Source organism: Melanerpes formicivorus, unplaced genomic scaffold (genome assembly GCF_026170545.1).
Source record: "Melanerpes formicivorus ecotype bairdi unplaced genomic scaffold, bMelFor1.0.p_v2 SCAF_10, whole genome shotgun sequence".
NCBI classification, from domain to species: Eukaryota; Metazoa; Chordata; class Aves; order Piciformes; family Picidae; genus Melanerpes; species Melanerpes formicivorus.
In genome coordinates, this window is record NW_027142362.1 from 19,536,438 (window position 1) to 19,550,895 (window position 14,458).

Here is a 14,458-nt window from a genome sequence, read left to right on the forward strand (position 1 = left end):
TAATTGGATAGAAGCAATTTTACTAACAATAATAAGCAAACAGCAGTAGACCGCACGGAAGCAAAAAGCAGAGAGAGAAATGTTGGTTACTTGGTGGTGATGGTGGTTACTTGGGAAGACAGACCCCATGGATGAATCCCCCACTTCCTTCTTTCACTTCATTCTTATATCTGAGCTGACATCATTTGGTATGGAATACCTCTTTGGCCAGTCTGGGTCAGCTGGCTCAGCCATGTCCTCTCCCAAGATCCTGCCCACCCCTCAAAGTACTCTTGGGGCAGGGAAATGTTGAAAGGGCACACCGTGGATACTTATTCAACAGTAGCCATAACACTGTTGTGTTATCAACTACTGCTGCAAAATACAGCACTAGAAAGATGCTGTGAGGAGAATTAACTCCAGCTCATTCCAACTCAATACATTAATCAATCAGAGAGAAATAGTAAAATTCATTTCTGGCTTAGGCCCATTCAAAAGCATGGTGCTAAAGAGTGTTCCTACTGGGCAGGTTAATGTAAGAATGCAGAGAATCCTACTGCAAAATGCTTCCAGAGGCAGTTTAACACAGTGAAGATGAGTTATGAGAAAGTAAATACAACATCTTGTACCACTTGGGTATGGAGTTGTACTGTGATAAGCAACAGAGTTTTATTGAGATAACACTAATGAGAAATAAATGCCTGCAGTAAGAAGTGTAGCATCTGGTCTGCATTTTCACTTCATGCATGAAAGCTATTTGGCCTGACTTCCTACCCAGTTCTGCAGTTTTTGAGATCATTGGCCATGAAAGCAATTGAACTCCCTAAGTAAGCATCTCACTTTTTTTTTCTATTTTCCTAGCACAGCATATGTACAGTTCTACAGGTACAGACTCCCTGCTTCTGCTTACCAGTACAGCAACATCTGTAACACGGAGTGACTATTAGTAAAGACTGTTAGCTGTTCAAGAATACTTCAACGTGTGTTTACTGGGTTTTAAGTAATTGTCTAAATACTCCAGAAAATCTCTAAGACAGAATTGGCAAACCCCTACACAACCTATCAGCTGGACACTGTAGTCCTTCTGCGCAAGGAGCTTTCTGCATTGTTAAATAATGATGCATTGCAGTCAATCTATTTGTGAACTGCTCCAGTTAAACATATGGACTAACAATTCTGCTGGCAGCATTGGGTGCCTCTGCCTTTGCAGTAGGTACATACGGTCTCTTTAACTGTCAAAAAGGTTGATGTGAAGATCCCAAACCTGCAGACTCATCTACTTGGCAAAGCTCACAAGTACCCTGGTTATCTGACATCCTTGGATGGGGCTCAGATCTAGCTCACATCCTGCCTGCCTGTCAACCTGAATCTGATAATGCTCTGAAAATCCTGCTTTCTTTCTTAATATTATCACTGTTTGGTCACTTATTGGTCTTTTTAGCTTCATGCTCAGTGAACATTCAAATTATTCAAGAAAGGCATTAAAAGTTTATTGGAAACTAGATACGTAGAAGGTTTGGAGGCAATTAAAAGTTATCAGTAGGATGGCATTGCCATCTCTCAATATTATTGTCTGCCTGAAGAGAGCAACTACATGGAAAACTTATTTCTGTGAGCAAATGCTTGCTGTCTCATTAGGCACTGCTCTGAGCTGGAGCTTGACTCTAAAACGAGTGTTGGAATTTTCAGTGTTTCTAAGTCAGTCCTCACTGGTCTAGGTCAAATGTACTCATCTTGCTATTACAGAAGGATTTCTCTTGGTGTTAGGGGAGCTTGCCCTGTTTTGCTTCTGCTTGGCCTACATTTAGCAGCAGGGTTTTTCATTTGATCCTGCAATGATTTGCTATGAAGCGCAGAGTTAAGATCAGAAATCATGTGGTTTCAAGTATCCCTCAGCCTGCCTCTATCCCTTTCTTACCCGTCAGTGCAATGGAAGCGTTGGCTCAAACCTGCAGTCAGAGCCGCGATGGTGCTGGCCGGAGTTCACACCCACTTCCATCGGGGGAAGGGGTAGGCGGGGCTGAGCGCGCTGCGTGTGGACTCTAGTTACCGGGTAGAGAGCTGTGTTTAAATTTTTTCTTTTTAAGGATTCGGGAGTCATCGGGATTTGATTCATGTGCCAAATGATGCCTTTAACTGCCTTTAGACCCACAGGTGGCTTTTGGTGGTGAAATAAGCAAGCCGTACATCTCTGTCACTAGCAGCCAGACCAGACGCGAGAAGCCCCGGGGAAGCAGCCGGGCGTCCTTCAGTGGGCCCCGCCGGCTGTCAGAGTGGTGCTCACGGCACCGGCCGGCGGTTTGTAAGATGGAGCCCGTTCTTTACCCGCCACCGCTTTCCGCTCGCTTCCCGGCAGCTTCCCGGGCCCGGCATGCGGTGGGAGGTCTCGCCACCGGCTGGAGGGAGAGGCCCTGCCCGTCCCTGCTCGCCGCTAACCACTCCACAGCCGCGCTTGCCTCGACTGCTTTGGCTCCGGCTCCGCCAGCACCGGGCTTGAGACGGGAGGCTGCTCGATGCGCTCGGAGCTCGGCCAAGCGAGTGCTCGGGAGCGGCTGGGGCTGCCTGTGGGGCAGCCGGTGAAGCTTTGACGAGGAGGCGCGGCGCAGCCATGTACGGGCTGGCGCGGGCCCTGTGGCGGGCCGCCGACCCCAGGCGGCTGTGGGCTCCCCGACGAAGGGGTGGCAGTGCCGGGGCGCGACCCTGGGGCTGGGGACTGGCGCTGGGGCTGGCGCTAGGAGTGAAGGTGCCAGCGCCGGTGGGCTGCGAAGCTGACGGCGGAAAGGAGGCGGAGGCGAATTCTCTGCCGTCCCCTCGGGGCTTCAGCGCGGCCATTGAGAGGAGCAGGGACCTCCTGCGGAGGATTAAGGTACTGAGAGAGAAAGGCTGGAGGGGACCGGGGGGTTTCGCCCCGTGTCCTGTGCTGTGCGAGCCAGCCCTCGCCTGCGTGAGGGGAATAGGCCTGTGTCTCGTTACCGCAGACACGACCATCGCTGCGAGGTTTCGGAGGGGGCGGGTAGCACACGTTTTGGGGAGCATCACATCTTTGCCAATGCTACCCCCGAGTCGCTGGCGCTCTTGTGAGGAACCGCTCCCTCCGCAGCTCCTCCGGTGGGTACCCGAGTTCCTTCTCGCCCGTCCCAGGCGAATCCCAGACGACAGCTGCCTGGCGAAATGATTCATTATTTGTCTTCCTGATTTAGTGTCAGTGCCGGTGGCCACTGCTTGGGACACCTGGGCCAGGCAGAGTTTTCCAGGGAGGTGGTCGAGGCCCCGTCCCTGGAGGTGTTTAAGAGCAGGCTGGACGAGGCTCTGGCCAGCCTGATCTAGTGTGGGGTGTCCCTGCCCATGGCAGGGGGGTTGGAACTAGATGATCCTTGTGCTCCCTTCCAACCCTGAATGATACTATGATAGTGTGAGGAGCTGGGGGTAGTGGGGTGCAGTAGCGGGTGTCTGAGAGCACGGGAAGGCCTTGCGAGATGTAGGAAGGAGGGAGACAGGAAAGCACGTTGGAGTTACTGCGAAAATCTGACTGAAATTCAACTTACTAACAGATGATGTTGTTTGTGTAGTGCTTATCAACTCTGTAATGTTTTGTAACTAAATTAGTGCTCAGGACATGCAAGAAATTTTTAATATTATGGTTGTTGGATACATTTTCCCAGAAGGGTTAAAATGCTTGCTTTGCAAAAGCAGTTTATGCCATTTCAGTCCAACTAATATTTAACAAAATGTCAACTGTAATGTGACAGCAATATGCAAATGTATTTGTTGGGCTGCTTTTGCATTTTTAAGACATCTGGTTTTTAGCTGTAAAAATAATTTTTCATGTCTTTTGTCCATTTTGTTGACAGGATGAAGCAGGAATCCCAGGTATACTAGTTGGAGTTTCTGTAGATGGAAAGGAGGTCTGGTCAGAAGGTTAGTGCCTGAAGCAGTGGTTGTGTGTGCTGTTGGGAAGTGATGAAGGCTTTTAACAGCTCTGTCACACTGATCAGGATGGGTTTTCATCTACTTGATGTCCCATCTCTGGACAGTGGCCAGAAACAGGTGCCTAGAGAGTATGAAGTGATACTTTCCTTGGTAAACTTAAATCAGTTCTGAGAATTGATAATTTATAAACTTGTTGAATGGGCTAGTATGTCTCAACAGTTATGTTTAAGAACCTTTCTTCCATTAATTGGTCAGATCGGTACTTGAATATGCTTGTACTGTAGGCATAGAGCTGTGCAATAGTCTGGTAGAATTGTATATAGGAGGTAAACAGTCTCTTCTCCCCATGGAAACTTACTTAACAGTCAAAATAAAAACGGCTCACATTTGGTCATCTGCCTTCCGTTTTGGCTGTGTTTTTTACTTGGAAGGTTTAACAAGTGTCCTCCTTCTGGATGTTGCAAGTGATTTTTCTGGTTGCACAGTTCAGTTTTAAATAGAGTCTGTTAGTACTGCTTGTGCCATTTAGGCCTTTGAGACTTATTAAAAAAAAAAAAAACAAAACAAACTGCCAAACTGTACTTGTTTTTAGAAACATTTTAATAATGCCTGTTGGACAACTAAAGTGGTAGTAGCAAATGGCAACATATTTAATTAAAGTGGTAGAGAATTTGAAACAAGTGTTTTTAAGTAAGATAGTTACTAACTTCTGACAATCTGTCCTTGCATTAACTTTTTTATATGTATAAAGCTGATTATAGGTTTTAATTTCTCTTTCGTCATGACAGAAGTGAGTTGGAGAGCCTCTGATACCTTTTGTAGTGTGGTCTCATAAGAAGATTGTGTTAACATATTTTCTCAAATCAGATAGTGCTTTCTGGTCTCGAATTACCTAGCAACGAATTTAAGCAGAATTTTTTGTAAGACTTTTGCACAGGAAGGTACCTGAGAGACCTAGTGCCAGGGTTGTTGTTTGTCACTGGGAGAAGTGGCAAGATGACTACACATAGGAGTGTAAGCCATGGCAGAACACACTGTTCTGCTGCACATAGATATAGAGAACAACACAGCCTTGAGTAAGGCAGCTGGGTAACATTGCTCCAGCAGACTCTGGGGTCATTTTGTTGTCCTCCTTCCTTCTTCGTGGTGGTGGAAAGATAGGAACGTGTGATGATGGTACTAAACCAGCAGGTTTAGCAGACTGATAGGCATGAATTGAGATTTGGAAGGTATTTTCACTGAAGGATACAGTGTTCACAAGCATTGTGTGTAGCGACTTCATGTAAAAGAAGGAGTCTTGGGCAACTGTCATGTCACCTTTTTTATTTCTTGTAAGTTGTTTTTTTCCTGAGTAGTTAATTATTAGACTACAGTTTCATGTAATGACAGACATGCATTGCTGGTAGGCCTTGCATGTAACAAAAACTGTATTTCATTGCTTTTCATGGTGCAATGTCACTTGCATAGTGTTTTCAAACCTACCTTCAACTGAAGACTAGTATGTGAGCCTGAGAGTGCCTTTTCAAGTCTGGTTCTTCCTACTGGGCTTGTCAGTTGGTTGCACAGAAAAACACTGGCATGGAGACTATTAAACTGTCTTTTACGTAAAGTTATGCTGAGAGATGTTGAAACATAACTTCAGCACTGTTTTGTGAAGCTTCACAGCTTAGGTAATTGCCTTGTTTGTGAGTGATTCCTTTTCTCAACTTCTGTATTGGTAAAATGAGACCCGTTTAATGTTTTGACCATTAATTCAGAACAATAAAATATATTTATGACTGTTGACCAGTTATTTCACAGTCTAGATTTTGGTCTCTCTGAATTTTTCTACAGTGAACATTTAACCTCAGGAGTGTAGATTTTGGCTCAGTCTTCAATCTCATTTATCATTAGGTTTGCTTTGTAGTCTTAATCAATAACTTGGGATGCCCCTGGCCAGTACCTGGACTTTGATTAACTATTCCTACTACAGTAAAATATTAGCTTAATTGAAGCAGGAACAGGGATAGTCCAATGCTTCATGTCCCATATTAGCTAGAGGAAAAATATTTGAAGGGGCCAGTAAATCTAATTCATAACTATTTACCAGAGTATTTGTCTTTTCTTAAAGGTTTGGGTTATGCCGATGTAGAGAATCGTGTGGTATGTAAGCCAGAGACGATAATGCGAATTGCTAGTATTAGCAAGTGTCTTACAATGATGGCTGTTGCTAAATTATGGGAAGAGGGAAAACTGGATTTGGATGCTCCAGTGCAGAAATATGTCCCTGAATTTCCAGAAAAAGTCTACGAGGGTGAAAAGGTATGTAACTGTTTTCTGGTAACACCTCTTTTGATTTCTGTTCCAGTTGTTCCACAGCCATATGTGGACAGGTGCCTGTTACCTGGACCTGTTCCTGTAAAACACCAAGAATCATTTGGACCAATACTGATGTACGCTGCTTAAAAAGCAACGCTGGAAATTTGGACCTTCAGTTTCATGTCGTGTGTAGTGTGTTCATACATATGTATGCATTTTAACTGGCTTTAATGCACGAATTTTAAATGGTCTTTGATCTTTGGCTGTTCCTTGGCATGCTGAATTTTATTTTTCAGGTGATTAGTGTGCACCATGTCTTTAATGAAGACGGCTCACAGTTAAATACTGTCCTTTCCTCCTAGGTTGCCATCACTACAAGACTGCTAGTTTCACACTTGAGTGGGATCCGCCACTATGAAAAAGATATTGCAAAAGTAAAGGAAGAAAAGGAGAAGGCAAATAGAGCCATAAGACCCTATCAGGATAAAGAACAAAAAGGACAAGATGGCAAGGGGATGGAAAAGACTGATTCTGTCAAACAGAAGAAAGAACGTGAAGGTGAGGTAAAAAGCCGAAATTCAAAACCTGGCAGGAGAGACAAGGAATTTGAGCAAGAAGAGTATTATTTGAAGGAAAAATTTGAAAGTGTGATTGAGTCACTAAAGATATTTAAAAATGATCCTTTATTCTTCAAACCAGGTGAGTTTCTGTGCTCTTCTAGTGTAATTTTTTTCAAATTGTTTTACATGCAGTGAGAATAGTAGAGTACAAGAGTGTTTGTGTGAGGTTTAGCTTTTCTTCTGCCTTTTTTAAATTTCTGTTGTTCTTTTCCTCTTTTTTTCTTTTCCTCGTGTCCCATTGTTGCAGTTTGAGTTGGGTGCCCCCCTGCAATGTTTACTTCCTGTGTCCAGAAGTCCAGCCCAGAGGGGTGGACACAGGAAATTATGTAGTATTTCCTACCACAATCCTTTGCACCACTATAAGATCCAGTGCGGAGTCTAGCACTGTCTCTCTTCTTCCTCCTCCGTCAGCCGGTAACTGGGGGAGATGTCTCCTGGCTTTGGGCCTGGCTAGGCCCAAGGCCATGGGGGGATGGGCAGTCTCAGATCTGGCCAGCTGAGACTAGCCTAGCAGTGGGAGGGGGAAGAAGGAGCCCTGGGGGTCTTGGGTGTACCCTCAGGTGGGGATGGGATCTCTCTGGGTCTGCTTTGGGATTTTTCTTTGTCACTGCGCTTTTGGCTTTCTGTAAAAGTTCACTGCTTTCTATTTAAACTTTCCATCACTTTTGCAATCCGTTTGTCTGAGTGTTTATTGTTGCCAGGGGTGGGGAAGGGGGCTGCCTCAACCCAGCACACCCATTGAAAGCTCAACACCACAGTTCAAGCTTGAGCTGTGCTGTGCAAACCATCTGGTCATGTAATTGTCTTTAAAGAGGACTGATCAGGATTGTGTCACTTAAGCTTAAGATAAGTCTTGTATGGATATCTTTATGAATGTACCGACTTAAAGAATTATGCTTATATAGTTAATTCCTAATGGTGTACCTGCACCATGATCCTGCAGGCTCAAAATGTGAGGTAGCCAAGACTTAAAAGGCAACATAAAGACTCCCTGTTAATGCAGGGGGGAAGAGGAAGGGAGGGACTTTTGAGTAGAACTAAAACTTTTCTCCCAGGAGCTCTAAGTAATGCAGTAAGCACTATAAAAATGTACCAGTTACTGAATTTATAAATGCTGATGCAGATTATAATTTTGATAACAAATTTGTATCTGCAAAGTATTTTGTAAGGAGATTCCAGATTGCTGTATTCTTGACTCTGGGCCTTCTAGATATGAACCAAAAGGGGAAAAAAAATAGAGAGGCACTAAACCAGAGCAAAAAAATTCTGCAAGAGACCACAGAATTGTTGAGGTTGTTTATTGTTGGACTTATTTTAAGGTAATTCTAGAGAAGACTTTGAGTAACTTCAGGTGTAAATTTTAAATGAGTTTAGGTTAACAGGCAAATTATGTGCATTGCAGATAAAGAGTAAATACTGTGTGTTTCAGAGGTAGGAAGAGGGGGGAGGAGTTAACCATTCACCAATTTGAAGAGCTCTAGAAACTATTTCAAGAGGTTCATCTTGATTGTAGGCAGTTCACCAGTTGTTTGATATATAGGTGTTCAAGAGGGGATTGGATGTGGCACTTAGTGCCATGCTCTAGTAGGCATGAGGTCCTCGGTGACAGGTTGGACTTGATGATCTTTGAGGTCTTTTCCATTCTATGATTCTATAGGTATTTCATAGAAGACATTAGGGAAAGAATGAGGCTTAAAAAGAAATACTGCTTTGTAAATAAATAGTCTTAAATAATGTGCATGTTATTCTTCATACAATCTTTCAAGATATTCTAGAACTAGAAATGCTATCATGAAAGTGACTAAGACCTTTGAAAACCCTGGGAAGTACTGCCCTTGTCTATAAACAAGCCACCTGCCCTAGGTTAGAAACACACAAGTCACAGTAGGCGAGTGTCTCTTGTAAAAGTAATTTTATGGTTTGCAAATCCAGACATGCTTGTTAGAACTGGTAAGGTAAATCTTGTGGAAAGGATGTTAAAGGATGTTAGTCTTCACCTCTTGGTATGCAACCTGGATGTACGTGCACATTCCTAAATTTATGATTTTCTTTGTGCTGCTCAGAGCTACCTGCACTTAGCAAGCACCTGTGTCTGCTGCAGTACAGAAATTCCTGGGGTCCAGTGTCATAAGCTTGTGGTTCAAGTCACACAATGGAGGTGGACAGGGAGATTTTAATTAATTATTCATTGCTATATATAGTTTTACTTGCATGTGTGATTACTTAGATTTTATCCTTCAGATTCCATTTGAGCATCATGCAGCTAATGTTTTTCTCTCCTTTGTATTTCTTCAAGGTAGTCAGTTCTTGTATTCAACGTACGGCTTTACTCTCTTAAGCGCTGTTGTGGAGAGAGTTTCTGGACAAAAGTTTACAGATTATATGCTAAAAATGTTTCGTGATTTGGATATGCTGTCAACTGTATTGGATGACAATGAAGCAATGATCTATAACAGAGCAAGGTAAATAAGAACAATTGGGGTTTTCCCCCCACAGTTGTTGGTCTTTCTATCTTCATTACGCCGACTAAATTCAGAGTGTGAATTTATTATTTTTTCCAGACTTTTAATTGAAGTGGCTTATGTTATTTCAAAGTTAGTCATGTAATTGGTTTTATGTCAGCATTATGGCATTTGTTCTGTCTTCAGCATATAAAATCACAGAACAGGAAATACACATTTCCTGTTAAGAGAGTATATATGGAGGGGGAGTAGCAAGAGTGACTTTGAAGTTCGCGTTTTTTTCGGGTAGAAATAAGCAGGTAAGTGTAAATAGAGTAAAATAAAGGAGTAATTAGGAGCTTATGTTAGAATATATGTTTCCACTCTAAGAGTTCCAGGGAATTGTTATACCCTCACAGTAGCACATTTTCATATATTTAATTATATTGTCAATTTTCACCCGAATTAAAATTCTCTTTAACAAGGAACATCATTTACCAATTGATACATTAAGTTAAAAAAAACAAACAAATGCCAAAGCAACAACACAAGCCCCAGAGAAATGTTATGAACTGGATACTTCATTCCAGTGTGGTGGATAAGGGTAGAGTTTCTTGTCTTTCTCTGCAGTCTTATTTTATTGGCTTACCTGTGTCTGGGCTTTGAAATAGATTAATTGATACACCTGTTAAATTTTGGTGGAGGAGAAGAATTCAAACTGATTCACAAGAAGGTGGTTATGGAAAATGTCTCATGAAAATGAGACTTGAACGTTTCTAAACTTTGGCTTCTAAAATGCTCTCAAAAGAATGAAAACAGTGATGAATGTGTTGAGTCCAAGGTTTATAGTACTTACATAAAAATGCATATTTAAAGTGTGTGTCTCTACACAGTTTTGTCACATTTTAGGTGTACATTTATTTACTGCTGTATTCTAAAATGCTTAGAATGCTTAGTGTGGTATTTATTTTGCTTGCACATTTTCTGAGGCACATCTGGATGCTATTGTTGTTGTCATAAATTATCAAGCTTCTACAGTCAAGTTATTTTAAATATGTGTATTAACATTTATAAACCAAAACATTGTAGGGCTGAAAGAATTGGGAAAGATGCTGGTTTGGGTGTCTTTCTGTGGGCTCCTTCTTGTTAAGTAAAACTGAGGTGCTAATGTGATGATTCTGCTTTCACGGACGGTGCCTCAAATGAGAACATACTGATGTGTTGTGGTTTAATGACTGGGTTATACTATGTTTTGCTGACATGGAAATGTTTAAAAATTCTTGTTCTAATCTTTTGTGAGGTGCAGTTAAGTATTTCAGCATCTTTGTAATAGGTTTTATTGTGATCAAAGAAATGGTTATAAGTCACTTTCAGATGTTTCCTAAGCATTTTCCAATATAAGTGCAGACTAGATAGTACTAGACAGTATTCACTGTCTCAAAGTAGGCTTGCTCTGACCTCTCTCACTTATTTTTGTGCAATTCCTTTTCATAACACTCCAAGCAGTACATGGGCCTCTTGTGGTCTAATCACCAAAGGCTGAAATTCATCAGATTGTAGTTACTCAATATTCATGCATTGTACAAAACTAATCCAATCATGGTTGGACTGTTCTTTCAAAAGCCTAATTCAGCCTGCTCTCTTGTGGTGTTTCTGATGGTTCACTCTGCAGTTCTGGTTGGAAGTTTCTAGTTTTTATTTTAACAACAAGTTTTGCAAGACTCTTTCATGCTGAGTGGTTCCAGAATATTTAGTATTCAATTGTTTTAGTATATGGCAATTGTAATGGGACAGTGGGGGGAAATCAATGACAAAAGAAAGCTGTCTTGGAGCAGTCGCATAACACTTCAGTGAATTTTCAGCTCAGTGTCTGATACCCATGAGGTAGTTGTAGGATTCCTTTTTTCTTAAAACACTTCAAACATAGTACAGGGATTTAAGAAAAATGCTGTGCTGGGTGATCTATAAATTTCTGTCACGTCTCATTTCTATGCTGTCTTTACTCTTAGGATATCCTGTGACTAAGTAGAAGGATTAGTACTTTTATTGAAACAGCTTCTAACATAAGAAGTCAACTTAATTGTTTTCCTGCCTGAGGTTTTTGTTGATTTTTCTGCTAGAAATATATTAAAATACATTTTAAAAAATTCTAAGCTTTATGAGAACAAGGCAATAAATACTTGATTTGCTCTTTTAAGGTCAGGCAGCTTAAAATAACCGTGTATAGCATATGAGAATGGTAAGTTGAATTTTCTTGAATTCCAGATGCTATGTTTACAACAAAAAGGGACGGCTGGTAAATGCACCATACGTGGACAACTCTTACAAGTGGGCTGGTGGTGGCTTTCTGTCATCAGTAGGTGACCTTCTGAAATTTGGAAATGCCTTGTTGTACAGTTACCAAGCTGGACAATTTAAAGACACTAACAGCAAACTTCTTCCTGGGTACCTCAAACCAGACACAGTCGCAATGATGTGGACCCCAGTGCCAAAAACAGAAGTATCGTGGGACAGGGATGGTAAATATGCAATGGCTTGGGCTGTAGTAGAGAAGAAACAACAGTGTGGCTGTTGCAGACAGCAGAGACACTATGCATCTCATACAGGTGGCGCAGTAGGGGCAAGCAGTGTCCTCCTGATTCTTCCCGAAGAACCTGATTCTGAAGCTGTTGGTACCAGGCTAGCGGTACCACCTAGAGGAGTAATTGTTAGTATTATCTGTAATATGCAATCTGTTTCACTCAACAGCACTGCCTTAAAGATTGCAAGGGAATTTGATAAAGAAAAATGGGCACAATATATAGATTAAAAAAAAACCCAGAAATACATGTGACTGAACTCACTGTACTGAGACACGAAAACCAACTGGAGAAGGTATAATTGGACTCTGACATCACTAAAAATGCCTGAAGAAAATGCATCAAGAATTCACTTAACTTCTAACTAGTGGTGCTAAACTTAATGTGTAACTAGAATTCATCTCTCAGGGAAGTTCCTAGCTTACAGAAAAGGAGAATGTGAAATTCTACTTCAGTAGCACCTGTGTAAATTATCATTCTATTAGCAGGTGTGTTTTTTCTCATCCAGTCATTCAGTGAAGCACTTGACCAAGGTTTGGAAAAAAAAAAAAAGCATTGGTTCCTTGCACTGAGAGGTACAACAACAAATTAGCTACCTTAAATACTAAATTTCACGTCTTGATCCGAGCACACAAACATTTTGTTATTCTCACAGCTCCAATCTGCCAAAACTATTCATTATTAATTTTTAAAGGAAAATATTTTACTGTTGACTCTTATATCTTCACATAGTGCATTCATTATTTGCTTAAAAGGCAAAACAAAACCCAAACCTTGAAGCTACCTCCAGAATGCAGATTTACACCAGGAGTACATTTCTATCAGAGTCATGGATTGTTAAGTTTTAGAAAAGAATGAAGGTAGGATGATGTAAGTAAAAATCATTGTTATTTAGATGTTCTTTCCTCTATCTTTATGGGATACAGAGAATGTGTGAAAGTGGTTTATGATGAAATAAGGATATTACTGCCACGGTCAAATATGCCAGAATGGCACAGCATGGTGAACTGTCAAAGGGCCCATTGTTCTTGAATGATACACAGACTTTGGCAGCCAGAAGTGGTGCTGTATTCTGTAATGTACATGTTCCTTTAGATCCAGCAATTAGGAACTCGGTTCAGTAAAACGTAAAGCCTGTTCTTGAAGCCACTAGTAGAAGGCTCATGGACTTTGAGAGGCTCTCTTCAAAACCATCTTCTTTTGTTTGGGAGGCCTGTTTCAAGGAGGTACTACTGCACACAACTGAACAATAAATTACTACAGAATTCCAAAGAAGCATTGTCAAATTATCAAGTTTAGGAATACAGTAGCACCCGAGTATGACAATGCTATATATTCTGTGATGGCATGGAAGAACTCTATGATCTCTTCCACCCTACTTCCCTTGTTACATCAGAGTATTTCCAGGATGAGACAAAACAAAGTATCCTTCTGGAAAGGTTGGAATACTTGTATCCCTGCATGGTTTAGCAGCTCGGCTTCTCTGAATTTAAGGAGCAAGATGGCTCAGGTAACAGCTAGCAGAAGACAGCCTTACCTTCCTAAGTCAGTGTTTTCAGTGGTAACTTCATTGTTCTTACCAGCCCTTTGATAAAACAACATAATATACTTTGTAACATAATTTTCATGTTCTTCATAACTATAATCATTTTTGTGCCTTAAAACAGTAAAAGCTTACACCTAAACTATGTCTGGGTTTTCTGGTCTACTCACCAAAACTTCACTTTTAATTCATTCATAATAGGTTGTTTTTATCTCAAGAAAATAAATCAGTAAAGAAAACCAAGAGAACCTTTGAACAAACTTTCCTGTGGTCAGGCAATAAATTATCTGGCTCTCCACTGAAGTCTGGGATATTGTTTGACAGTTCCAATATGGAAGTACTGGAGGTAAGTGTCTTCTACAAGAGCAATACTGTGGTTTTTCCCCAGTTGTGAGTACCTACTAGCTGGGTGAACATGCAGCAATGGATATCACTGCTCATTTTACACAGGGAATAAGAATAAGTAGTTCTGAGATGTTTTCATGTTGAAGAATACATGAATACAAATAGGTCAAATAAAATGCTTTAAGCATAGAAAATCTAAATGTTACACCATTACTTTAGGATTTGCACCATACTTTTCTTGCGTGATGCATCCGTTTTGCAAATGGTGTTTATTGTATTGGTCTTGAAAACCATTTTACATACTTGGGAGAAAACAAGTTTTATGAGTGTTGTATTTGGGTTTAGACAAAAGTCTAAAATGTAGTAGGGTAGATTTACCATTATGCTTGTCTGCGTATGACCAAGCACTAACAGGTGTAGCTATCTGAAGTGTGTATGAAAAGTGAATAATAGTAAGCGCCTGAGGCATTTTGAATACCAATAAAGACAATGTCTCACTCCCCTCACAGAGTATGTTTAGCTACCAACCTTTTATATGTATACCATATTCAGTGTAAGTACAGTACGAGTACTGTATGTCCTGTACCTTGTAAAAAAATTTCTGCTGTCATCCGTACAGTATTGGAGGTGCTCTGATGTCTGCATTCCATCTTCCTGTACCTGGCACAAAATGGATCACTGACTTTTGCTGATTTGGAATGTACTTACTTATTCATGAGTTCT

The 14,458-nt window shown here is 41.2% G+C and overlaps 1 protein-coding gene across 1 annotated transcript; it reads left to right on the plus strand.

Moving 5' to 3' along the window:
* Positions 1 to 2,539: 2,539 nt before the first annotated feature.
* LACTB (lactamase beta) lies at positions 2,540 to 13,532 on the plus strand. The gene is made up of 6 exons (XM_068144059.1): positions 2,540 to 2,845; positions 3,831 to 3,897; positions 6,020 to 6,210; positions 6,570 to 6,906; positions 9,124 to 9,289; positions 11,534 to 13,532. The coding sequence occupies exons 1-6, from the start codon at positions 2,588 to 2,590 to the stop codon at positions 12,075 to 12,077; spliced, it is 1,563 nt and encodes a 520-aa protein (XP_068000160.1). The 5' UTR covers positions 2,540 to 2,587; the 3' UTR covers positions 12,078 to 13,532.
* The last annotated feature ends 926 nt before the right edge of the window (positions 13,533 to 14,458 follow it).

Bases quoted from the DNA above. Each gene is read 5' to 3' on its own strand.
- LACTB (XM_068144059.1), top strand. From the start codon at position 2,588: ATGTACGGGCTGGCGCGGGCCCTGTGGCGGGCCGCCGACCCCAGGCGG. The intron at 6,211-6,569 runs GTATGTAACTGT...CTTTCCTCCTAG, and splicing joins AAGTCTACGAGGGTGAAAAG to GTTGCCATCACTACAAGACT. The intron at 9,290-11,533 runs GTAAATAAGAAC...CTTGAATTCCAG, and splicing joins ATGATCTATAACAGAGCAAG to ATGCTATGTTTACAACAAAA.